This window comes from Denticeps clupeoides, chromosome 15 (assembly GCF_900700375.1).
Source record: "Denticeps clupeoides chromosome 15, fDenClu1.1, whole genome shotgun sequence".
NCBI lineage: Eukaryota > Metazoa > Chordata > Actinopteri > Clupeiformes > Denticipitidae > Denticeps > Denticeps clupeoides.
This window is the reverse complement of record NC_041721.1, coordinates 13,167,462-13,192,396: the sequence shown is the minus strand read 5'-3', so window position 1 is coordinate 13,192,396 and position 24,935 is coordinate 13,167,462. Positions and strand designations below refer to the sequence as shown.

Here is a 24,935-nt window from a genome sequence, read left to right as displayed (position 1 = left end):
GGAGCAACAACCTGACTCTCAATGTTACCAGGACCAAATATTCAACAATGTGAAGGGCTCTCACCACCCCTCACATGCCCTGTTCTCCCGCCAGACACCGCAAGGTCTTCCTCCCCCGAGCAGTCAGAGCTCTCAATGCCCCGCCATAATCACCCAAAGACTGTTAAGCTCCACACAACACACCTCGAGCACCTTCAGACGTTCTGCTCGTTTTGCACATGTTCGTCTGGTCTTGTGTGTCCCACATATACTCGAACCAGCCCACAGCACAACTGCACAGCAACCTACGAACATCTTACACAATGGTGTCCTTGTTTAGTGGACAGAAATTTGTCAGCGTTTTATATATTTTTTAATATTCTGTATGCGTATGTGAGTATTGGTCTCAGTTTAAACGTGTCTCGAATGCTGCCTTTGTCTCGCTTGTGATGCACCTTTGCGTCAGGCCGGACGCGTCGCGGCGGAGCTCATTTCCGGCGGGGCCGCGCTGCACATCCGGCTGCGCCGCTGGTCGGGTATCCGCTCACACGCGCTGCAGCCGGTGGCACAGCAGCTTTGCTGGGAGCGCAGGCCTCCGCCGCACCGACCCGAGCAGCCCCGCGGAGCTCCGTGCGCCTTCGTTAGCGTCTTCTGGAGGTAGGGAGGTTGGGAGGGAGGGAGGCAGGCGGGCGGGCAGGGAGGAGCGTAGGTCGGCCGACCGGCCGGCCCGTTACCGCGGTCTGTGGAGCGGCTTCGTCGCTCGGCGGCGTGGCGTGGCGGCGACCCGCGGCTCCTCGGGCGGTTTGTAAGGTGTTTTTCACCGCGCCGCACGAAAAAGTTGGCGTATCGGCAATAAATCGTCTCCGGACGGTCCGTAGCGCTTGCGTGCTTACGTCACTTGCGCAGCGTTACGCAAAATGTAGGAGTTTCCGCGCGACAATGCTAACCTTACAAAACCTCATTTTTAATACTCTCATCTACTGTTACCCCCTCAGATGATTTATTTGTATATTGAACGTTTTATATTATGCCATCGTCATATTCTCTGCTATTTTAATTTCTTTCGCTGCTCTATCGTGTACCGTCCATTTTCTGCCACGACAATGTAAATTTCTAATAAAGGATCATCTTATCTGATCTCTTATCTTCTGTCAGTGCCTCCTAAGACATTTTGGTCGTGCTGTATATAACGTCACGATCTTTGATTTTATTTGGTCTGGTAATGTAAATATAGTGTGTGTATATCTGCACTGCTACTTGTAATTGGGTGGTAGGGTGGTAGTAGCCTAGTGGGTAACACACTCGCCTATGAACCAGAAGACCCGGGTTCGAATCCCACTTACTGTCCCTGAGCAAGACACCTAACCCTGAGTTGCTCCAGGGGGATTGTCCCTGTAAATACTGATTGTAAGTCGCTCTGGATAAGGGCGTCTGATAAATGCTGTAAATGTAATTGTATAAAATATGTCCTTTGTGCTGTGTCACTTTTGCTTAGTCAGTCTAGATAAACAATGCAGAAATTAACAGAATACAGGCAGTAGGATTTTTTTGTTTAAGTGTACATTTTGTTTTATTAATTAGTATTTTCTTTATTGTAATAGATAAGCTTTCCGGGATCATGGCTATGAGGCAGACTCCACTCACTTGCTCTGGACACACCAGACCTGTGGTTGATCTGGCTTTCAGCGGAATCACTCCTTATGGATATTTCCTTATAAGTGCCTGCAAAGGTAAAGAGAAGTTTTAAGGATGCTCAGTTGAGTGGCAGACTCCTATATTGAACTTTTTCACAATTGTGTTTTTTGTTTTGTTTCTTGTCTCTCTGTCCCATGGCAGATGGCAAACCTATGTTGCGCCAGGGAGACACAGGGGACTGGATTGGGACGTTCCTGGGTCACAAAGGTGCTGTCTGGGGAGCCACCTTGAATAAAGAGGCTACAAAGGCAGCCACAGCAGCTGCAGATTTTTCAGCGTGAGTACGTGCGTTGTGAACAGATCTGTGTGTCTGTAAAAATTTGTCAAACATATGCACTCTTTTTTTTTTTTTTTTTTTTTTTTCTCAGAAAAGTGTGGGATGCTGTGACTGGAGAAGAAGTTCTCACACTGGCACACAAGCATATTGTAAAGTCTGTGACTTTCACCCAGGTGAGGAGTGTGTGTTTGTGTTTGGGGGCTTTCACACCTTAGTTCATTTGCTTTGGTCTGAATCAGTCGGTCAATTTTAAACATTTGTTTAATTTTCTGCTTGGATCAGTTCCCTTTCACACAGGGAAAAATTCAATCAAAATAACACTCTAATTGTTCAGATGTATTGCTGTGGAAACAACAAAAGTAAATACTTGAAGCAGCCGAGTGCGATTAATGTATTCACACCTGACGAAATTAACCGCACCAAGTGGGGAAACAAAGTTGAGTTCCATTGATGTGTGGAATTCATCATTTTTACACTTAATTGTTATTTTTAACAGGACAGCAATTGCTTGTTGACTGGAGGAAATGATAAAGTGTTGCGTATCTATGATCTCAGCAAGCCTGAAGCAGGTGAGTATTTGTTTCAAGGGATATGACTTAAATGAAGAAAAACATATACTAATGTTAACCTAGAAGGTGCATTTAGTGCAATACATGAAATACAGAGAGTACTTTCCAACTCCGCGGATGCATTTTAACTCCCTTGCACAGAACCTCAGGAGATTGCTGGTCACACATCCGCCATTAAAAAAGCCCTGTGGTGTAACAACGACCAGCAGATTCTCTCGGCAGCGGATGACAAAACCATTCGGTGAGGCATGTAGGGCTTGCTGTCCATGGAACTGACTACCTTCATTTCTATCCTCTTAAAGTGATGGTTTCTGTATATTCCTGCATGCAGTGCATATGAATTAGCTGTCAGAGTAACTGACATTTTTTCCCCAACCAGCCTTTGGGACAGGACCTCCAATGAGACTGTGAAGACCCTCTCATTTGACGTGTCTGTTAGTAGCATGGAGTATGTTCCTGAGGGAGAGGTCCTTGTCATCACCTATGGCAAGACGGTAGCTTTCTACAATGCTCAGAGGTAAACAGCAGAATGTGTGTGTGTGTGTGTGTGTGTGTGTGTGTGTGTGTGTGTGTGTGTGTGTGTGTGTGTGTGTGTGTGTGTGTGTGTTTGCGCCTGAAATTGACCAAACTTGCTTGCATTTCCAAAAGGGGGTAGGTGGCAGGAGAATCATTTTTACTTTCCACCCTCTCTCAGCTATGAAACGTTAGTGTTACTGTTGTTAATAATAATTAGATCCTTTATTGCCCTCAGACATGCCGACCTCCTCTAGGCTGTTCTGAGGTTGCGAAGTAGCTGTCTCACTTGCTGTGTACTCTTCCTTCTAGCCTTGATCTGATTAAGACGGTGGACACCCCGGCCTCGATCCACTCCGCCTCCCTTCACCCTGACAAGGACTTTTTCGTGGCTGGAGGGGATGATTTCAAGCTCTACAAGTACGACTACAGCACTAAGGAAGAGATGGGTAGGTGAACTGAAGCAACCCGGAGTAGAATTGTTCTCGCCACGATGCTCTATATTCACAATTTTTGATTGTTTGGAACCAGGGCTGCTGGTTAGTTTGCTGGATGCAAGTATTAACATTTCTCCTGTAATTCAGCTGCTGTTGCTCCTGTAGAGTCATACAAAGGCCACTTCGGGCCGGTGCACTGTGTGCGCTTCAGCCCTGACGGAGAGCTGTATGCAAGTGGGTCTGAGGACGGGACCCTCAGGCTGTGGCAGACCGCTGTTGGGAAGACGTACGGGCTCTGGAAGTGTGTCCTTCCTGGTGAGTTTCTGTGTGCTCAAGAGAGAAATTGTTGCCCCACCTCCAGGGTGCTTGTTTATTCCAACATTTATTTAATATTATTTTAGCATTGTAGCTTTTGTTTTTACTGTAAGGGCTTTTTCTTGTGAACGTAGCCACTGTAACAGCCATATTTGACTGCTATGGAAATGATTTTGTAGCGCTGTCTTGTTGCATGCAGCTGTGAGCACTTCGCTCCTGTTATTATGTGCAAATGTAGTTTGCGTGTTTAGTGGAACGTTACGCCACAGTTGTAACATAAGTTCATTTGTATCAAATTCACTGTGGAAGCTTTAATCTGAGACTGGTGGAGTAAAGTGTTAGCAGCGGATTGACCCACACATTCTTGAGATCTGATTTATGCCCCATAAAATGCAGTATGGCAAGTAGGAGTTACATGCTAGGTCATTGAAAAGATGTAGGGTGAAACTGGATTTTTCCCTTCCTCATGATGGTCCCTCTTGATTTTTTTTTTTTTTTGGCCATTTGTTGTGCCTGTCTGCATCTGACCGTGATTACCACTAACCACAGAACGGGGGAGTCCAGTAATTTTGTTTTTGCTCTTACAGAGGAACTTGCGTCTGAGAACTCCGACCCGCTCTACTGCCAGCCGACAGAGATCAAGGCCTGAGCTGGAGACCAGCACCGAAAGAGAGGGAAAGGGGATATGAGGAGCCAAGCCAGGCAGCCGGGTTCCAGTAAAGACAGCACCCCCAAAACCAACCTACACCCCCCGCAAAGGTGCTGTGCCACCTCTCTACAACAGGGACTGACTGTGGAGCAGAGCTGATTTTTCCGGAGTGTGTCGAACTGACCCCAGTATTCGCCCAAACCCCCACACGCACATTTTTTAGAAGAAAGTAGTAGACCTGTGAGGCCCAGCACCTTACAGCTGCCTATTTTGCTTCTGATGTCACACACTCGGCTAAGCTCCACTGTATTTTTGCAGTTCCCCCCTGCACTGTGAACACGTTGGGCTGTTTTACCTGAACAAATTGGTTTAATTAAAGGGAATCACGTGGTGCAAGCGAATTTGACGGCCAGGCTTTGGGGGAAATTGTTAAACACTCAGAGAAAGAAAGAAAGAAAGGAAGGAAGGAAAAAAAAAAGCTAATCGCTTGTAGGGTCTGTGAGGTATTTGGTGTGTCCTTTTCATACTTGTGTTCTTTGGGCTATCTGAACTGTAGTATGTAAAAGTTACTTAAATTCTTTGTTCATGTTTTGTCTTTGGTTGCAACATCACAATTTTGTTAATTGGTGGATGGAATTAAATGGTGGTGAATACTATGGCTTTGTTTTGGTTTTTTTCTCCTCTCTTCAAACGTACCCCACAAGCGGACAATAATTTGTTACAATTTTGTGACAATTTTTTTTATAGTGATTAGTTGTATTTTTCTCCACAAGAGGGCGCTGCACAATGACTTATTGTATTCAAGTGGAGCCAGTTTCACAAGGCCTGCTTGTAGCAGCCACATGACCTCCTTCCCACCCAGCCTGCAAGATCGTGTTATCGCCAGTTCTTAAAGCAGTTGTCATGTAAATACCACCGGTGCCTGAGGCTGAAAACAAGTCCTCAGTTAATATTACGTTCGTTATTTCACTTGCACGTACGTGCAGACAAACACCCACTTAATGCAAACATATGTATTACAACATGTAAACCACTTACCAGCGAATTAAATTTCTAATTTAACAGTTTAATCGTGCTCAATATACCAGAAAGATGAGATCGCTTAATAAAATGATATTAGTAACAATTACCGATTGAAAACTTTTCAGCCAATCGGGTGCTCCGTAGAGACCACGTGACTTAAATACGCTTTTTAAAATCTGTGCTGTGTATGTGCAGTATATTGAGTTTTCTGGCTTTCTTTTGCTGCTTCTTAACGTACGCTGAGCCGCAGGAAGCTGTTTGCTTTAATGAACGCTGGTCCAGGAGCGTGAATTCCGCATGTGTCCTCTCGACCAATAGAAGCCGCGCTTCTTGACCCTCTCGTCCAATCACGTGCAGAGAAACCGCGTGGTCGCTGACAGCGTCGAACCGCCGAACGCTCCTCTTCCAGGCCCCCAGCGCTACAGGCGAAGGCAGCTGGACGGCGGCGGACATGTCGGAATTCCTGGACGACCCGTCCGTTCTCACCAAAGACAAGCTGAAGAACGCGCTGCTGGCCAACAACGTGTCGCTGCCCAACGGGGACCAGCGGAAGGACGTCTACGTGCAGCTGTACCTGAAGAATTTGACCGCGCAGAACAAGAAGAAGCTGGCCGCCGCGGACGCCTTCTCCAGCGACGAGGACCAGCCCGTCCCCGTGGTCCCCGACAAAAGCCGCTCCGGCAGGGTGGGTCGCGGCGAAGGGAACAATCGGGCCCTGCTTTGTGGTCTGGGGCTTTTTGGGGTTCGCACATTAGCGGCGACCACGACTTCTGGGCGACGTAGTTATTTTGTGATGTTCTTTTTTTAATGATTTTTTTTTTGCAATTAGTTTTTTCGGGCTTTTTTTTCCCGCGCAAACTTTGAGCAAGAACTTTACTCGCGCAGGAAAGAAGACGTGCATTCGAATACTTTCTTTCCTGCCACCATGCCCTCGTTTTACTTAAAAGTATTTAGAACATGTTGTCGGGCGTGGGAGGCGAGACCCCACGATGATTTATTTATTGTCATTTAAAGTGTCGAACCGGCGAGACGGTGACGAGAAGGGACCGGCGCGTGTTCCCGCTTAAATACTTGGCCGGGTCCCCGGCGACGGTCCCCTTCACACGCCGCCACCTTCTAAGAAGGATCAATATGTGAATATTTCTCACGCCGAGGTCAGGCTGGAAATGTCGGTGCTCTGTGTTAATCGTGCTTCTGTAGGTCGGGAGGCTGCCTTGTCACGCGTGTCCCAGAATGTCGCCGTGCCGGCAGCACGTAGAATGTGAGTTTTATTTTAAAACGGAATTTTGCCATCGTGTTCAGGTTTTTATTTTATTAAAACATTGATCTTCTGAAGTTCGGGGTTAGTTAAAAGTTGACTCGAGACTAATTAATGCTGATAAATTTCCTTTCTGCGATGCAGTCATTTTTAAAATCAACAATATCTTGACTGGATTTTTTTTTTATTAATAAATCCGTCAAAAATGTGGTAGTAGCCTGGTGGGTAGCACACTCGCCTATGAACCACAAGGTCCCAGGTTCAAGCCGCATTCACTACCATTGTGTCCCTGAGCAAGACACTTAACCCAGAGTGTCTCCAGGGGGGTACTGTCCCTGTAACTAAGTTGCTCTGGATACGAGCGTCTGATAAATGCCGTAAATGTAAGAAACGAGGTTATTTCTACATGACCCTAAATCTTTGACCAGTAGTGTAGGTGTAATGGAAGCGATTTGTTCTGTGAAAACTTTGCTTCAGGCTTAAAAGATGTCCTACAGGACATCCCTGGCAGGTTATAATGAATTGTGACCATCGCGACCAATTTCGGGTTAATATTGAAGCCCACTGGACAATTTTGTGTAGTAAATGTGGTGCTATAACATTCATGTCTGATGTGGAGGAAAGGCTTGGAGTATCGCTGGCAGCATCATCTTAGGAATGTGGCAACACAACTGATGAAACAGTCCCGTACAACAGGAGTAGCGTGTGTCCTACATTAAGACGTTAGAAATGCTGACTTCGGTCCAGTTGGAATGTCGTGGCAAGGTATGAATATTGAAATAAAGCACCTCTCAACTATTGAACTGAAGCTTTTTGTACAGAACCGTGGGTGGGACAGACAGTTCTGTTCTGTTGCCATAAAGCCTTAGACGATTTTTGCAGATGCTAAACAAACCTGTGGCATTGTTTATCAGATTTTTTTGTACTTTTTGGACTAGATCTGATTACAGGTTGTGCAGCCGTCCCAACACACGGCGGTTTTCGCAGTGGCCTTGGTCTGTTATATTGAGGAAATGCTTTTCCTCCGAATAGGAATGTGCCTGGGGCTGCCAGATGTGCATTTTTCCCCTCCCCTTTCAGAACGTCTCTCTTCTGACTCTTTGGTATGCCTGATTACGACTTGCTCTTGTGGGTAACACCCGATCATTTTACTTTACCAGAATGAATTCATGTCAAATTCCAGTTTAACCAACTGAAAGAATAGCTTGGCCCATATTCCTACACTTGCGTGACTATACGTATGGGGATGTGGTTACATTTGGCCTTTTATAGCCTGCACTAAGGTTGTGAGCAGCATATTGCTTTGTATAGTTAAAAACTTTTTTATTAGCATATTGTATCATAATGTAGTGAGCATATATCGCAAAAATACAACAATACTGCGTAATCGTATTGGTCACACTGCATAGCATACATGTACTTACTGGCATTTTCCCAGTACTAAACATTACTATTTGTTTAAAAAAAATATTGCAATAGTTATTCTTCTTTACTATGGTAACACTCCAAACTATAATTTTTCTGCTCATTAGAGAATATGGGGATGGTTAATTATCACCATGTTGACAGGCATGGATATGATTCACAAATAAGAAACCTTAAATATCACAATCTCCCCCTAATGGCTTGCAGTAGTACAAGTAATATGTTAACATTGGCAGACTAAAAATCAACAAATTTTGATGGAAAATGTATATCAAATAATAATATATTACTTAATATAAAATACAATGAATGTCTGCACCAGGGTGGTAGTAGCCTAGTGGGTAACACACTCGCCTATGAACCAGAAGACCCGGGTTCGAATCCCACTTACTACCATTGTGTCCCTGAGCAAGACACTTAACCCTAAGTTGCTCCAGGGAGACTGTCCCTGTAATACTGATTGTAAGTCGCTCTGGATAAGGGCGTCTGATAAATGCTGTAAATGTAAATGTATTTTAGAAGGGTATTTGGCCCTTACAGTGTCTGCTGAGAAAAATCTCTGGATCTTGGACAAATGACCCTGATGTTGATCAAAGTAGTCTTAAAAAGTCTCTTAACTTTGGGTATCTGCAGGTTTACAGATGCCAGTGTTGAGGAATCATGATTAATATTTAAGCCATTATAACCTGCCCTACTCGCACTTAATGCGGTTCTGTGTTATCAGCTCACGGTCACTGTGTGAAGTTTGGGAAGGTTTTCTAGACTGTTTGCCTTGGACTGGTTTTGACCAAGCAAATGCTCATGAGTTGCGTTTGACTCGGGACATCCAGACTCCTGTCCTCATATGGAAAACCTTTTAGGATTTATAGACATACTTTCAAGTTTATTTAATTGGCTTAATGCCACACAGTACGCATTGAAAACTGCACTAATATCAATTAATGTACCAGCCAGTGTCCATATGTTATAAATAATTAGCGAGCATGTCCAGCGTTATGGCGGTAGTCTTGGAATGTGTTTCTGTTCCTGTTCTGTCTGCACGTTTCCAGGTTCACCCATATACTTACAAAAAGGACTGTCTTTCTTTCGCCTTCCACGTCTGGACGCTCAGAGACCGATAAGATCAGCCTTGCTCCATACCCGCTTTGTGTGTGTGCTTCGAAGGGGCAGTTTGATTCCATTAAATACATCGCAGCATGCTGTCAAAGTTCAACAAATTTCAACTTTGATTGCGGTGCGAGAACAAGGCCGCCGAGTGGCGTGCTGCACAGCACGAAACTCCTGCATCGCGGTGCATCGGTTATAAGATTAGTTTCGACACCCCTCCTTTTTATTAAGTAGACCGTAGTAAATTTGAAGGTAGGCAGTAATGTAAACACAATGCAATGATTTGCAAACATAACATCATAGAGCAAAGTTATGGTAGGGCGCCTTTTCTTTTAAAAATCAGCCTGTACATGTCTGTGAACTGGTTGCAAGAGTTTTGGGAGAGGACTGTTGTCCAATTATTGTTTGATTGGGATTTGATTGAATTCTAGCTGCTCAACATTCCTGGGTCTTCTGTTTCATAACTTACTCTTCTACATAGCCACAATGTTCAAGAAGCAGTGTGTGGTTTAGCATTGTCTTGCTGAAATGCAGATTCTCAGAAGCTTTCAAATGTGTTGAGAAACATTATATTGAAATTGTTCCACAATATTTAAATAAGCCTGTGAAGAAGCACCAATCTATTTGGAAATGTTGGAAAAGGCCCATTTAAAAAAATCTGGTTTTAATGGTTTGTTTTAATATAGCCGGGATTTGGATTGGTGGGCTTTTTTTTTTTTTTTGGCTGGTCTTTCATCTGTTGTGTGTCTGTGTGGCAGGAAAACTGCCAGATTCTTGTCCATAGACATCTGGTGTCACTTCTTTTCTGTCTACTTCCCAGAAAGCAACAAGGAAAACGGACAAGCCCCGGCCAGAGGATGTGGACGTCACTGAACTGACCAATGAGGACCTGAAGGACCAGCTACTGAAGTATGGCATCAGTGCTGGCCCCATTGTAGGTGAGTTGTCTGGGCAAGTCACAGCCTTGTCTGTATCCAATCACATTTTGAGCGTACAGCGCAGAGCCCAGAATTCATTCAGATGTTCTTGTTCTTCCCTTTGTCAGCATCTACTCGAAAACTGTATGAGAAGAGACTGCAGAAGCTGTTGGATCATGGGCCTCCTGAAGCCATGCCGCTTCCGGAGGTCCCTGCCATTACTGACAGCAACCAGAATGGCAATACAGACTCAGACCAGTACAGTGACAAAGAAGGTACTGGTATTAATAAAATGTTGGTATTAAGAGAGAATTTATATAAATGGATGTATACGTCGATTAAAGTTTTCAGTCGCTATTGCGGATTCCCATGTACCTTCACAGACCGCGTGATTCCAGATAAATAATCTTGTCGCTATAAATCTTGTCGCTATTGCGGATTCCCATGTACCTTCACAGACCGCGTGATTCCAGATAAATAATCATGTCGCTATAAATCTTGTCGTTTTCTATGTAATGCGCGTCTGAACAGCGTTTCATGCTGTGCCCAGCAGAGTAGTCAGCGCCGCTCCACGAGCCTCTGCAGGCTCCTCAGCCAAAGTTGCATATTGTTGAACTTTGACTTCTGGTGTTGTGAATCATTATTGTGCAACCAATAGCAGGTTAACCACGCCTACAACGTGAGCATTTGGTTTTAAAAATATATGTATAAATTCGTAATTTTCTTGTTTCTTTAATCCATGTGTGTGCTAATGAGTTAATGGGCTGTGCATAATAAGAGCTCCTGCTTCATCAGTGCCTGAGCCGGAACCTGAGCCAGAGCCCGTCCCGGTGGTGGCCAGGCAGACGAGCAGCAGACGCAAGACCACGCGTTCCCACAGCAGCCAGCACAGCAAGGTGAGACCCATGTTCTTTATACTTGCACGCATACACACTAACCTCAGAGCACTGGGTGTAGTTAGTTGCTGCACTGTTGACTGCCCCTGAGTGGGTCGTATTTAGCTTGTGAATCACTTCACTGCAACACCGTTTGTTTTTGTGTGGCACATCAGTGGTTAAATTTGTCATCTCTTATGCTTGAGGAAATGAGTGGTATTACTGCACTTGGTCAAAACACATTGGGCCAAACCAATGCAGACCCCTCTGCTCCTGACCATCTTTTTATGGGAATGGGCTCTCTTCCCACACCACATGACTGGGATTAGTGAAGTTTTCCTTGGCAGTGCCTCACGCTCTTTCTGCTCTCTCTCTTTCCCTTTTCTCCTCTTTCAACAAACTATCTTAATTTTTACTCTTACCTTCTCAGTACATATGGACGTTGGGGGAAATGTATTTGTTTTTTGCGCCAGTGATTTGTGAGAATTAAGACTTTTTGGATTTATTACATTTAATATGAACTGCAAAAGGTAACACTTAAACAACACAATATAACTCCAAGTCAATCACACTTCTGTGAAATCGAACTTTCCACTTAGGAAGCAACACTGACAATCAGTTTCACATGCTGTTGTGCAAATGCAATAGACAACATGTGGAAATGATAGGCAATTAGCAGGACACCCCAATAAAGGCGTGGTTCTGAAGACCACTTCTCAGCTCCTTGCTTTCTGGCCCATGTTTTGGTCACTTTTGAATGCTGATGGTGCTTTCACTCTAGTGGTAGCATGAGACGGAGTCTGGAACCCACACAAGTGGCTCAGGTGGTGCAGCTCATCCAGGAGGGCACAACAGTGTGAGCTGTGTCTATCAGCGTAGTGTCCAGAGCAAGGAGGTGCTAAAAGGCCACGTTACATCGCAGACTGTCCAGGAGTTAGCAGATTCTTTAGTTTACGTCTGGGAGGAGATCCCTCAAGAGACCATCTGCCACCTTATCAGGAGCTTACCCAGGCATTGTATGGAGGTTGTATTGTATTATACATTCCTGTGGGGACCACACACACTACTGAGACTCATTTTGACTTGTTTTAAGGACATTACATCAAAGTTGGATCAGCCTGTATTGTGTTTCCACACTAAATCCAGACATCCATTGGTTGATCAGTTTGATTTCCATCAATAATTGCGGTATGATTTTTGTCAGCACTTTCAGTTATATAAAAAAACAAAGTATTAAAAAAAGAGCATTTCTGTAATTCAGACCTAGGATGCCTTATTTTTGTCCATGTTTTCATAATGCAGTCAATGGAGACATGTTGTGTGCAGTACCACATGCAGGAGGAAGACTGTGAACAGGATGTGATTGAGGAGTTGGAGGAGCAGCCAGTGAAGGTTAAGAGAAAACCGCGGCAGTCTGTCCATAAGTGGAACCAGGCGGGGTCTCACTGCGACATGCCTGTAAACTTCCTCGTTCTGTACTCCTGCTCTCTTTTCCTGTGCACCAAGTGTGGCTTTTCAGCAGATGGCCCAGTTTCACTTCACTCTTTTCTGGGGGTGTTTTTGTTAAGAGTAAAGCCACTAGCTCAGCCTGTTTAGCCTTTGATGATGGAAGGCACTAGTATAAGCAGACATTACTGACCCCACTGCCGTGTTTCCCAGGATTTCCATGACTTCCCAGCATCTGAGGTCATTCTTGCTCCTATGGAGGTGAAGAAACAGGTGTTTATGGTGGGTAAACACATATGACAACAGGAAAATGGATGGCTGAATTATTTTTAACTGTTCATGTTCATTCAGTTTTGACATGATACCCTGCTTTTTACTCGTGCACAATTGGACCCACCTTAAAAGCCCAAATTTTCAGTGATGAAATGCAAATCAGACATCGGTTCTTATCTGCATTCTATCTCAATTCTTCTTCTTTTTTTTTTTTTTTTTACAAAACAAATACAAAACATAACATCTGTAAATTTCATTATTGAGTCAGTGAGATTTTTTTTAAACCTCTAAAAGCCCATGTCTGTATATCATGTGATGCAACCAATGCTCTCACTGCTAAGATTTTTTATTTTTCTGTCATGTAAAAAAGGGACTGCCCAGGGACCCCATACCCCTGCTGGCAGATAAGCCATCAAAATGGTCACAGTTGTCTAATACAGAGCCTGTGGGCATCTCGGAGGCTCATGGCAAGACTGCCCATGCTGCTAGGTCTGGCCTGAACAAGACTATGCAGACTGAGACTCATTCTTCAGAGGCCAAGAACTCTCAGGTTTCATGAATTTGTGGATAGATACCCTTATTGGGGTTCTGGTGCACTGGTGATGGTATTGGCTCAGCCAACTGGTAGTTATTGTAGTGACCTCTGTAATATTTTACATTTGAGCCAAAATGTTCAGCTCTCGTCCACCATCCATGCCCTTGTCTGATTTTCTGAAGTATTTCCTCCTAGCTGGAAGAACCCCATGTCCTGACCAAAGTTCCCGTTGTGGCCCTGCACGACATTGCGCTCCTTGAGGTGACCTGACTGAATAAACCTGCTCCACACTATCTTTCATTTCATAACTTTTAGGGATTTGGTTTGTTTTCCTCTAACTTAAAACAAAAAAACTTCTGTTGTATACTCTTTAGGATCCCATTTATAAGGCCCTGAATGGTAGACCCACGAAGGAAAGCACCTTGGTGGGTACAGCTGAGTCGCCATATGTAAATTTTCCAGTTCTCTTCCTCGTCATTATATTTTAATCAAGTCAACTGTATGTGTGCCACTTTCCAGCCAAAGGCAGTGCCTCTGAATTCCAAATTAGTAAAGCAGTCAGGCCTTCCCCATGACGCCCGTGCCGAAGTGTCCATTTCTTCAGCTCTTAATTCCTGTGCACCTTCTTCACCTGTTCCGAAGTATGGGAGGGATGTCCCTTCCTCCACAGCCACCAAGCTAGGATCTCCGTTTAGAGCCGTAACTCCCCATAAAACGATGTCTGCGTCCAAGGGAGATGTTCAGGTATTGATGCCATGAGGTTGAAGGGTTGAGATCTGTAGCATCCATTTTTACTAGTGTGCTAGTGGTTCCCAATTTATGAGCCCACCGGGCGGAAGCGCCTGGTGAACTAATGCAGGCCTGCTCTTCCTTCAGCAAAAACTGGACTCTACAGATGCCCGACATAAGGGGAGACAGCAGAAAATTGTGCCTTTCCTTCCCTCCATCACCCCAGTGAAGGGCAACTTTTCTCGTCCTTCTGAGTCTGGGGTAGGAGTGCCATTAGCGTTCATGTTGGTGCTGCCGTGTAGTTCACTGGGCGTGGGTGTCAGAGCTGTCACACAATAGCAATCCATTCAACAATACTCTTCACACACAGGTTCATTTTGTGAATGTTTAAAATTGTTAAGAGTTTTAAACTTTTCTGGGGTCAAACCCTCTAGAATGCTACCACCTTTTCTGGCACGTAATGGTCGTATGTTGCTTGGAATGGTTTCACACTGGTCCAGGTCTCTAAACCCATGTGATGTGGTGTGTTTGTGGCCTTTCTGACCGTATTCGTGTACTATTTATGTACAGGTTGACAAGCTGGCTGCTGGTGACCACACCCCAAGACCACAGGTGAAGGATGTGCTGAAAGAGATGTTTCCTGAAGAGCCCAGCACCCCAACAGGAATCATGTAAGTCATCAGGTGTCATCCTTGCCTAATGCTTAGTAACTAAAAACTGGTGAAAATATTCAAAATCACCATTTTGCTCATTTTGTTTGTTGGAGTTTGAGCCAAATACTATATGAAACGTTTTACTGGCGCTCAGTAATTGGCCCATTCAAATGATTTCCAGACTCATTATATTGAAACATCAGGATTTTCAAAATCTTGATAGTCATAGTATTGTAAAATGAATATGAAGATGGTTTTGAGTTTTCAGATTATAATGTTCAAATAGTCGTTTTTTATGGAACTGTACACCTTCATGTTACTGCATTTATGTTCATAAGACTTGAGCTGGTGTAATCATAACTAATATTGATACTTTTTTCCCGCAGTGCCACTTGTCGGCGACCCATTCGAGGAGCTGCAGGTAGAGGTCCACACTCGAATGACTCGTGGCTGGAGGAATCCCGCCTGCGCCTTTCTCAGCTCCAAGAAACCACCACCACCACCTCGTCCTCCTATCTGGAATCACGCTCCACGCCACGCCTTTCATCCTCCGTTGCCCCTCCAAATTTCTCCTCCTCCTCCTCCTCCAGGCTTCTTTCAGCCAAGGCCCCAGCAGCGCCCCCCAGTGTTCAGACAAGGGTGAAACGCTGGCTGCCAGTGTGGGTGCAGCTTCTGCTCTTCGGTGCCATGTTGGGCTTCCTGTTCTTCGTCTACCAGACCATGGAGACGAACCAGCTCAGTCCTTTTTTCGGCCAGTCACAGTCGCCCCAAATTGATGGGTGAATTACCATCTGCGGAAACCCCCATTTCCTACTTTTTTGAGTTACTCCTCAATCTGCTTAATTACTCTGAACTTAAGACTTTTCAAAGAGCCAATATTTCTTATAAACATTCTCTCCGCCCATCAACCAAACAAACCTGGCCAACACTTTCATTTCAAAAGAAAAACAATCGAATGGACTTGTACCTTTTTTCGTACCCATGAGTGTGAAGGTCCGTCTTCATTTCTGTATGAGTCCCTGCACTTGTGTACCTGAGGGTTCCTCTTTCAACCACATGCAGGACCAGTTCAGGCGTGGAGACGTTTCTTGTGACTAGGTCCCAATTGTATGTGGCAAACTCGATCATAATAAACATGCAACACTTAGAATCCCACGTAACCATTTTAATGTAGCCCATGTATTTATGTATGTTTTCAATAAAAGTGTTTTGCAGTGTAATCAGGAAGAGTTTTGAGAATCATTTTAGTCGTGCATTTGTCTGGACTCTGAATGTGATTCACCTTCAATAACTAGGTTCAGCAAGTCACATTTAGTCACAATGTAGTTCTAGACCACGATTTAAATTATTATTTTTTTTTTTTAACTGCTGGTTTTTTTTTTTATTTTATTTTTTTTATTTTACTGCATTTCATACATTTTTTTTTTTTCTTTCCCAAAAAGAAGAAAAGTTGTAAAATGACCAGCTGCTGGGCTAACATTGTATTAATAATTTTCAACTTTTATATTAGTATATTACTTTCCTCATTTTCCAAATACCGTGATTACATTGGAATTTAAATATTAATATAAATCTGATTATTTTGAATGCACCGTAAATCCAGTAATAATTTATTATTTTTTTGGTTGTCTCTGAAATAAATAGCGAAACTTCGTATGAAATGTCTCACGTGTCTCGGCCTTGTCAGGGTGTCTTGCTCTTCTGGCCGGGCCTTGAGAAGGTCAGGAGATGAGGGCCCGTGGCCCTCCGCTGCCAGGCCTCGGTGGGCGGTGTAGGCCCAGAATAACCCGTCTCTGCTGGACTATAATCTCCTAATCCCTTCCTTCTGCCTCCATCAGGCTCACTGTCACTCTCCAGGCCGTCTCCTACATTTACTCACCACACCCGCACCTACTTTTTACTTTATTACATTTCCAGGCACCCCAGTTATAATAAACCCCCAAACCACGACTAATTCTCCATAATCTCACTTGTTCCCTCTTTTATTTGTATTTTTTTACAGTATCTAATGTTATTTGATGTTTTAATAATAATGAGTTCAGCGAGGGTTCTCGGCGGTAAGTGGACGGTTCCGTGTGTTGAAGGGGGGCCGCGATCTGCAGGAGCGGCCGAGCCGGCGTGACGTAGGCGGCTGGACGGAAGGTCGCGCCGGTTTAGCGGAGGTCAGTAGATGCCTGGACACCCGAGGAGACGGTCGCCCTCGTCTCCATCGTCCGCCTTCTCTCCGTTCCGCAGGACATGAACCCGTACAGTCTGACCCAGCTGGCCCGGGCGAACCCGTTCGGCGCCCCGCTCTTCATGCCGGGACAGAGCGCACCTGAGCGGCGACTCGCCGCCGCTTCCGACGGTAGGTGGAAGCGCTCGGGATTAATGCCTGGATCTGGAAGCTCAGGCTCAGGCTGAACACTGACTAAAGAAGTTATAAATCTGAACAAATCCACACCAGCACAGCCAATATCATTCAAAATTGGCCGGCGACTATTTATCTCTATTTTCACGTTCATTTTTTTTTTCATGGAAACACAAGGACATTTTCAAATGACCCTAAACGTTAGTGTATGAATGTAACAGGTTTTTGAAGGAGGGTGTAGTTTGTCTTTATTTGCTCTACATGCAACGTGGGAAGCTTTGAATTGGTTTACCAGTAAAAATGTGTGCATGTCTGTGTATGTTCATGATGGCGTGGTGCTTGTCGGTGTAATCGCCTTCCTTCCTTCCTCCCTCAGACTCGGATGTGAGCTGTGAGTATGGCTCCAGTAAGTACTACGCCCTCTGCGGCTTCGGTGGGATTCTGAGCTGTGGCCTGACGCACACGGCCGTCGTCCCCCTTGATCTCATCAAATGTCGCATTCAGGTTTGTGTTGTCGCCACGCGAGTGATGAGTAAAAATACCGCGTCACCAAAAGTATTCCTCTAATATAAAGTTTTTTTTTTATATATATGTATACGTCCAGGTCGACCCGGACAAGTACAAATCGATCTTCAATGGCTTTTCTGTGACCATGCGAGAGGACGGCGTGCGGGGTCTCGGTAAAGGCTGGGCCCCCACCTTCATTGGATACTCCATGCAAGGCCTCTGCAAGTTTGGCTTCTATGAGCTGTTCAAGTCTCTGTATGCTGACACGCTGGGAGAGGTGAGTTGGACGGTAGCTCGTAGTAGGACCCGCCACCAGCTTCTGGCTGCTGTTGGACGCTCGTTGACGTGTGCTGCTGGATTCCCTGCCCTCCCCAACGTGAACAGGAAAACGCCTATCTGTGGAGGACGTCCCTGTACCTGGCTGCCAGCGCCAGTGCGGAGTTCTTTGCTGATATCGCCCTGGCTCCCATGGAGGCCTGTAAAGTGCGCATCCAGACCCAGCCAGGCTACGCCAACACCCTGAGAGAATGCGCTCCCAAGATGCACGCTGAGGAAGGACTCTGGGCGTGAGAAAATGTCCTAAGTTTTGAAAGAAATGCCTCTTAATAGTTGGAAATGGCTGTTAATGATGGAATACCTGCATAAATGTAGAGGGACAGCCCCCCCCCCGGAACAATTTAGGGTTTAGTGTCTTGCTCAGGGACACAATGACAGTAAGTGGGATTTGAACCTGGGTCTTCTGGTTCATAGGCGAGTGTGTTACCATACTAATTTTTACTAATGCAATGGCCGTCACCTGAATGATTATTAGAAAACTCTTAAAAAGCTGATAACAGATACACTGATTAATCAAGCAACAAAACTGAACAAATTCACAATAGACGGTTATCTGGTATTTCAGCAAATCTCAGTTTTCTCAGCCGTTTTCTCTTTGTCTATGACATTCTTTTAAAATATGGTAATAATTTCTATTCAAACTCACCCTAACCATAGGACACTTCTAAATGATTCTAAACTTTGGAGTAAGTAATGAAGTCCCTATCATCACTGTCCCTATAATTCCATGAGTGAAGTCTATGTGTTCCCTGGATGTACTGTTAGAGGAAGACGTCACTAGAGAATTGAGATGATAAGGAGTTTGGGGGGAGAAGGAAATTCCAAGGATTGGTGGGTGGGAAGGTGGCATCATGCAGTGTGCTCGTGGAAGCTACTCTAGAGAGTTGTATGAACTTCATGAACTTGGGTGGGACCGTTACATTCCTGACTTGTCTCCACAGAAGGAAGTATCTACACACCCTTTTTCTGGCCTTCTTGCCATGTTCTCTCCAGGTTCTATAAGGGTGTATATCCCCTGTGGCTGAGGCAGATTCCCTACACCATGATGAAATTTGCCTGCTTCGAACGCACGGTGGAGATGCTGTACAAATACGTCGTGCCCAAGCCACGAATCGAGTGCTCCAAGCCAGAGCAGCTGGTGGTCACCTTTGTGGCTGGATACATAGGTGAGAGATCCTTTTCAAAGTTCTTTTGAATGCAGAGGTTTGCATGTGATTGGTGCGGGTTGATATCACCTCCTTGGAGGGACGGAAATGCCTGGACTGAACGTTCCGTTTGTAACGTCCATCTAACTGAAACGGTTTTTTTCCTACCCTCCACAGCTGGTGTGTTCTGTGCGGTTGTGTCCCACCCTGCTGACTCGGTGGTGTCTGTCCTGAACAAGGAGAGCGGTAGCAGCGCAGTACAGGTGCTCAAGAGGCTTGGGCCCAGAGGTGAGTTCGAATTATTTTCTCCGAGTGACCGACCGCTGCCGTTTAATGCATTTTCTCTCGTTAGGTGTGTGGAAAGGGCTGTTTGCCCGCATCATCATGATCGGCACCCTGACAGCCCTCCAGTGGTTCATTTACGACTCGGTGAAGGTCTACTTCCGCCTGCCCCGCCCACCTCCACCAGAGATGCCGGAGTCGCTCAGGAGGAAAATGGGACTTGCCAACTAGAAGTCCTCACTAACACTAATGCTAAACTAGAGTAATTACTCATAATGCATCATAACTCCTGTTCATGCAGCAGAAACCGATCATGGGTCTGACAGCAGAGATCATGGAACATGGAGAGCATGGTGATTCTAAATAAACTTGTAAATCAAACACATCTCTTATGTTGTGTGATTTTTAAAAGCTACGTCAGACACTAGATGGAGCCCTTTCCATGTATTTGACTTGGATGGCCCTCAGGACTACATAATCCCAACAAACACCCTACTGTCAATGAACGGCATCAATTATATACAGTCCAATACTGTACATATGTATAATAAAACACATAAATATTATACAAATAAGGGTACAAGCTCCTTGGCCAATGATCTTCCTTCGACTGCTCCCGTTAGGGGTCGCCACAGCAAACCAAACAGTCCGGTTGTCCGCACAATTGGCCTGGCAAAACTTTTACAAGAGGTGCACCTCCTGACATAACCCTCCCCATTTACCTGGGTTTGTGACTGGCACCAAGAAATACACTTTCATGCGCATCACCAGTTCCTGGGTTTGCCTGATTATCTACTGAATTTACTGAATATAATGCTGTGTAGAAATTTATTTTCAATTGCCCTAGTGGGTTAAACATTCACGTGTGAACCAGAAGACCACAAAGTTTTAGGTTCACATCCGCTGAGGATCTCCAGGGTTACTGTCTCTGTAATTTATTATGGTAAGTCGCTCTGGATAAGGGCCTCTGATAAACGCAGATTATGTAAATGCTAATGCAATGGTAGATTTCTATTAAAAATAGACAGAACTGTCTTCATGTATGGCTGTCTTAGCATTTTTTCACGGAAAGATGAAGATACCTCAATGACACCCAATGACATTAAATTGGGGGGGAAAATATACTATTTATATAATATACTGTTTTTCATTCATGATGTATGAACATGTATGATGTTAACATTTCACCGTGGGACATTTGTAAAAAAAAAAAAAAACAAAAAAAAAAACACCCAATGTTAAAAATTGTTTGATGAAAACCCATTTTGTGGAAATACATCTGAAATTGATGTGATGGAAATGAACGCGTTGTATAATAAGCATATCCTGTTCAGTCCTAGAATTGTAAGACGGACCCGGGGTGTGAACCGCATCTCGGGTGAGGTCGCTGCAACCTCAGCGCCTGAGTGTTATCAGGGATGCACAAAAACTGTGAGCAGGCAATCTCATTCGAATCACGCTTGCATTCAGCATGATAAGATGCAACCTGTCAGCCCTGCAGTTTGGGTCTCTGTGTGTTTGTGGTTGTTGCTTGTGTGTGTGTGTGTGTGTGTGTGTGTGTGTGTGTGTGTGTGTAAAATTGCTGTGGACCCAGAGGTTCTTAATGCACTAATAATAGGTGGCCAGCATAACAATATATTGACAGGGAGCATAGAATGTCGTCTACTGTCGTCATCCGAATCCATCTGGATTCAAGTGTTGATGGTGTTCAGCTCAGTGAATGTAGAGACCCAATGGATATGTGTTCCTGGAAATGCACAGCACGTTGTTGCATTTGGGATTTGTGGCAGTCTCTGATGGCGAGGGTGCAAAGGGTCATGGGATATACAGTCCAGACTCTCTGTGACCTCTGCCCCCTGCTAGCCTTCCCGCAGTAATGGCTCAAAAAGCGTGGCTGACGAATAATAACACTTTCTCTTTTTTAAACAGGGCCCATTCAAGGGCCACCGTTCCACCATGTCCGTAGTTTTTGAATGAAACAACATGCACTAAACGACAATGAGCTACAAACGAACAAATTCAAATGCTTAATTGAAGCAGCTGAATGGTGTCAATTGGTTTTTATACGCTGCTGAACATATAAGGGACGCCCAATGGGGTACCAGTGCAGGGACAGCTATATTCCAGGACTCCGAGGCTATTTTTACCAACACGCCTCTCTGTGCAGCTTAGCCAGCAGGTTTTCCAGCTCAAAAGATGTCTGGAGATGAGGAGGTTCGTCAGTGACACCCTTGAGCCATTATATTGTTTGGCAGAGAGAAAATGAACACGATGCACCTCAGCCACCCTCTCAGCGTGTGACTGAACAAACCCGTGCGGCACAGCAGACAGCAAAGGTCAGATCCTCACATGCCGGACACGAGCTTCCACTCCCGGCTATTTCAGCGGCGCGCCGCAGCCTCCACGTCGGGACCGCCTCGCCGACCCCATGCTGGCCCCCCCCCTCAAGCTCTTTTGTTCCCGCCCCTGCTGGCTGTCCTGGAGGTCGTTTCTGAAACTCGCTGAATGCGAGTTAGCTGGGGCCATTTCCCAGAAGGCTTGAGCCCAAAGCAACGCTCGCTCTGGTTTTTATCTAATCAGAGGCAACTGGTTAATGAGTAAGGATTAGCAGCTTATTGAGAAGCAGTGTGTGAGGGCTCGGGTGTAGCATGTGACCAGGAGGTTTGTCTATCGGCCAGTCCTGCTTCGTCTTGCCAGAAAATAGCCATGGGACAGCTGAACGTGTCTTTTCTTATTAGAGTCATTGCCACTTTTGCTGAAATGAATGGGGTGGGGTCTAGAGTGGGGTCTAAAAATGGACCATGATTATCATGATATACACTTCAATGAAATTAGATTTGAATTGACCTAAATTGACATTTCATACGTTTTACACTCAAGAGCTTTTCGACTAATTTTTTAATTGCACAGTTGCATCTGTTCCAGAACCGTTCCGCTGCATGCACGCAGTGGTCTGTAAAGTTCTTTATTACAAATGCTATGATGAGCATATATTAAGCTGAAATATGACAACGTGGACCTGCACCTGCAAATCCTAATGATCAGCGTTATTCTTGCACGAAGCGCTACTGTTTTTCCTCATCGTCAGTTTCATTTTCTGATATTGATTAGTGACCCTTTTTTCAATTTTAACTTTCGTTTCTCAGAACACACCAAACATTCTTAAATGCGTGGGGAACAATGCTCGAGCACAGCGTACGAATGAGTTGCCTTCAGCAGCTCCCGTCAGCCAGAGGGCTACAATAAACGCCTTTGTTCCATTTTTAGGTCAGTCGTGATTTGATATGTCAGCTCTGCCATGCGACGGTGCGTGCTGATTGGCAAATTCGTGTAGGGAGAGCGGCCCCGGTCAACGGGTTTATGTCTAGGACGATCGTTACAGCCCAGAGTTCGACTTCTTCTGGATTATCTGAGACGTTACTGATACTGTCATTGTCAGTTGATTGCACAGTAGCGGCCATAAGCGATAGCAGAACTGTGCCACATTCCTGCAAACAGTCACCCGGGAACAGGGGAGACGCCTCTGATAAATGAGGCTAAATGGTAACCTGACCGTTAAGACGCTGTTTATTCAATTGTTGGTGGTTTAGCACCATGTGATGCCTGACTTTGCGATCTTGTCTTTCACGGAACGGCTTGTTCTGTAATGCTTGTCTATGCATGCTGACATTTTTGAGGCACTGCCTTGCATTGTGGGTGCGTTCTTCCCTCCAGTCAATTATCCTTCACTATAAAATATTACGGTGCGTGCTGATGAAGATTATGTGGACATGATACTGCCAATCTCTTCCATGTCTTCTGGGACTGCCCGAAACTATTTTTGTGACGAGCTTTCCACTCACATGTGACTTGATATTATGGGGAAACATGTCATTTGAAAAGTGGGGAAAAGGACAGAGTACTGATACCAATACTTCTATTTGCAGCCAAAGAGGCCATCGTGAGGAAATGGTTAGAAACAGAATCAGAAGAGGACCTGAAAAAAAAAAAACAATGAAACATGGAAAAAATTAACATTCTTCCTCAGACTCCAAAAAGAAAAATACATCAGGACTAAATGGACTGAACATGTTGCATCTACACAGTGACATTTCTTAAAGAGAGAGCTTAAAATCGAAATGGGAATTTACCCATCATTTCAGTTCTGGCAACTGTATAGTTTTTTTATTATTTTAATGTTATAATTCAGAAATTAGGTGTCAGTGTCTTAATAAATTAATGTGTAATATTACTGAAATACTATTAATTATGTATATTAATTATAATAGTATGTATATAGGCATTTATTCAATTCTGAATATCAGAATACCAGGTGCTGACAAGACTTTTGTAAAGGAGCTTCTGAGGGTTGCGTAACACCTCCAGATCTGCTGCACACACAATGCACACATACGCACGGTAATCTTGCCCGTGTGTGCCACGCTACGCCCTTGTCAGGCTTGTCGGCCGCAGCTCAAGCGACTTTACTGGATCAGTGCTGAGGAGGAGAAGGATTGGAGAGGCCGGTGGGTGGGACTCGCGCCCCATTGGCTGCGAGAATGGGCAGAGCTCCGAGGAAGACATGCAGGGGGGGGACTGCATTTGTGGCATGCAGCGTTGGATGGGGAGATGTGAGAAATACGACTTCTGTTTCAAACAAAGCATATTCCAATAGCCTTCAGTTCTTCTCCGGTGATCCTCTTAATATTGAGCTATATAGAAGCACATCTATATACATTTGATTCAATATTACAACAAATGGATTGAGTATAGATTTAATAAAAAAAAAAATGGCGAATACATGCCAGATTTTAGTGTTCACAGATATTACATTTAACAAATGGGTTTATGGGGTTTCATAAGATAATAGGATTTATGGAAGAGGTAACTGGGATTATTTGCAAAGCTCTTGACATCAACTCGTGCTGGGCTGTTATTCCTCCACCTCCACGTCCTCCTGAAGATGTTTGAGCTGGTCACCCATTAACCCCGTGGGAACTGGTGCAACGGGAGCAAAGTCGGGTGAACTGCGGCGTGAACAGGCCCTGCCTTGGTCTTAGAAGGGTAATTAAAGGGTAAACGGAGCATGGAAAGCGGTGGGTCGTGCAATGACAGCTTGCAGGTTGGTGCTCCGAATCACAGCCAATGATCTCACTTCCTCAATAAGGAGAGAAAGCTCATTAGACACCGCGGCCATTAACAGGCTGACTCGGGTGGCACTGATGAGGATCGCTTGGGCCTGTGTATGTCTTGCCACCTTCATAAGGCCAAATGTCCCCAACAAACCAATCACCCGATTCACATACGTTCGCAACCACTGGCAGTGGTGGCCTAGCGGGTGAGGAAACAGACCCGTAATCAGAAGGTTGCCGGTTTGAAAAAGTTCCCTTCATGGGAGCTCACCAAGAATAATGGGTTAAAAGCTAACAGGCCTGGTTAGTACTTGGATGGGAGACTACCTGGGAATACCAGTTGCTGTAAGCTTTAACTATTGAAAAACTTTTAAAATGAAAGTATTTACATCGCTTTGTTAGCTTTTTTTGCTCCATCATAATTTGACAGTAAAGCGGGAGTTTTCACGCTTTGATATGTGTTCAAGCCCCTTTGGTTTAAAGTTCAAGATTTTCAAGCAGAGTTTGTGTACGGACAATCCAGCTGAAG

General features: G+C 44.8%; 3 protein-coding genes across 8 annotated transcripts; all 3 read left to right on the top strand.

The window, feature by feature from the left end:
• Window positions 1–475: 475 nt before the first annotated feature.
• strap (serine/threonine kinase receptor associated protein) lies at window positions 476–5,090 on the top strand. Of its 2 annotated transcripts, none has more exons than XM_028954893.1 (10): window positions 476–636; window positions 1,581–1,709; window positions 1,816–1,951; window positions 2,043–2,124; window positions 2,448–2,520; window positions 2,662–2,761; window positions 2,900–3,037; window positions 3,346–3,482; window positions 3,636–3,785; window positions 4,373–5,090. In XM_028954893.1, the coding sequence occupies exons 2-10, from the start codon at window positions 1,598–1,600 to the stop codon at window positions 4,432–4,434; spliced, it is 990 nt and encodes a 329-aa protein (XP_028810726.1). In that variant the 5' UTR covers window positions 476–636; window positions 1,581–1,597; the 3' UTR covers window positions 4,435–5,090. The 2 variants fall into 2 exon arrangements, with proteins under 2 accessions (XP_028810726.1, XP_028810725.1); XM_028954892.1 differs by having other exon boundaries at window positions 3,618–3,785.
• A 713-nt stretch (window positions 5,091–5,803) lies between these two features.
• tmpoa (thymopoietin a) lies at window positions 5,804–15,895 on the top strand. Of its 5 annotated transcripts, XM_028955201.1 has the most exons (11): window positions 5,804–6,142; window positions 10,068–10,185; window positions 10,293–10,439; window positions 10,960–11,060; window positions 12,699–12,767; window positions 13,489–13,554; window positions 13,668–13,718; window positions 13,813–14,037; window positions 14,170–14,283; window positions 14,593–14,693; window positions 15,062–15,895. In XM_028955201.1, exons 1-11 carry the CDS (start codon window positions 5,909–5,911, stop codon window positions 15,456–15,458), a joined length of 1,623 nt encoding a protein of 540 aa, XP_028811034.1. In that variant the 5' UTR covers window positions 5,804–5,908; the 3' UTR covers window positions 15,459–15,895. The 5 variants fall into 5 exon arrangements, with proteins under 5 accessions (XP_028811034.1, XP_028811035.1, XP_028811036.1 ...); XM_028955202.1 differs by lacking the exon at window positions 12,699–12,767; XM_028955204.1 differs by lacking the exons at window positions 5,804–6,142; window positions 10,068–10,185; window positions 10,293–10,439; window positions 10,960–11,060 and adding an exon at window positions 11,073–12,431.
• A 636-nt stretch (window positions 15,896–16,531) lies between these two features.
• Window positions 16,532–19,680, top strand: slc25a3a (solute carrier family 25 member 3a). The gene is made up of 7 exons (XM_028954867.1): window positions 16,532–17,022; window positions 17,402–17,529; window positions 17,630–17,809; window positions 17,917–18,098; window positions 18,862–19,034; window positions 19,191–19,301; window positions 19,366–19,680. Exons 1-7 carry the CDS (start codon window positions 16,914–16,916, stop codon window positions 19,524–19,526), a joined length of 1,044 nt encoding a protein of 347 aa, XP_028810700.1. The 5' UTR covers window positions 16,532–16,913; the 3' UTR covers window positions 19,527–19,680.
• The last annotated feature ends 5,255 nt before the right edge of the window (window positions 19,681–24,935 follow it).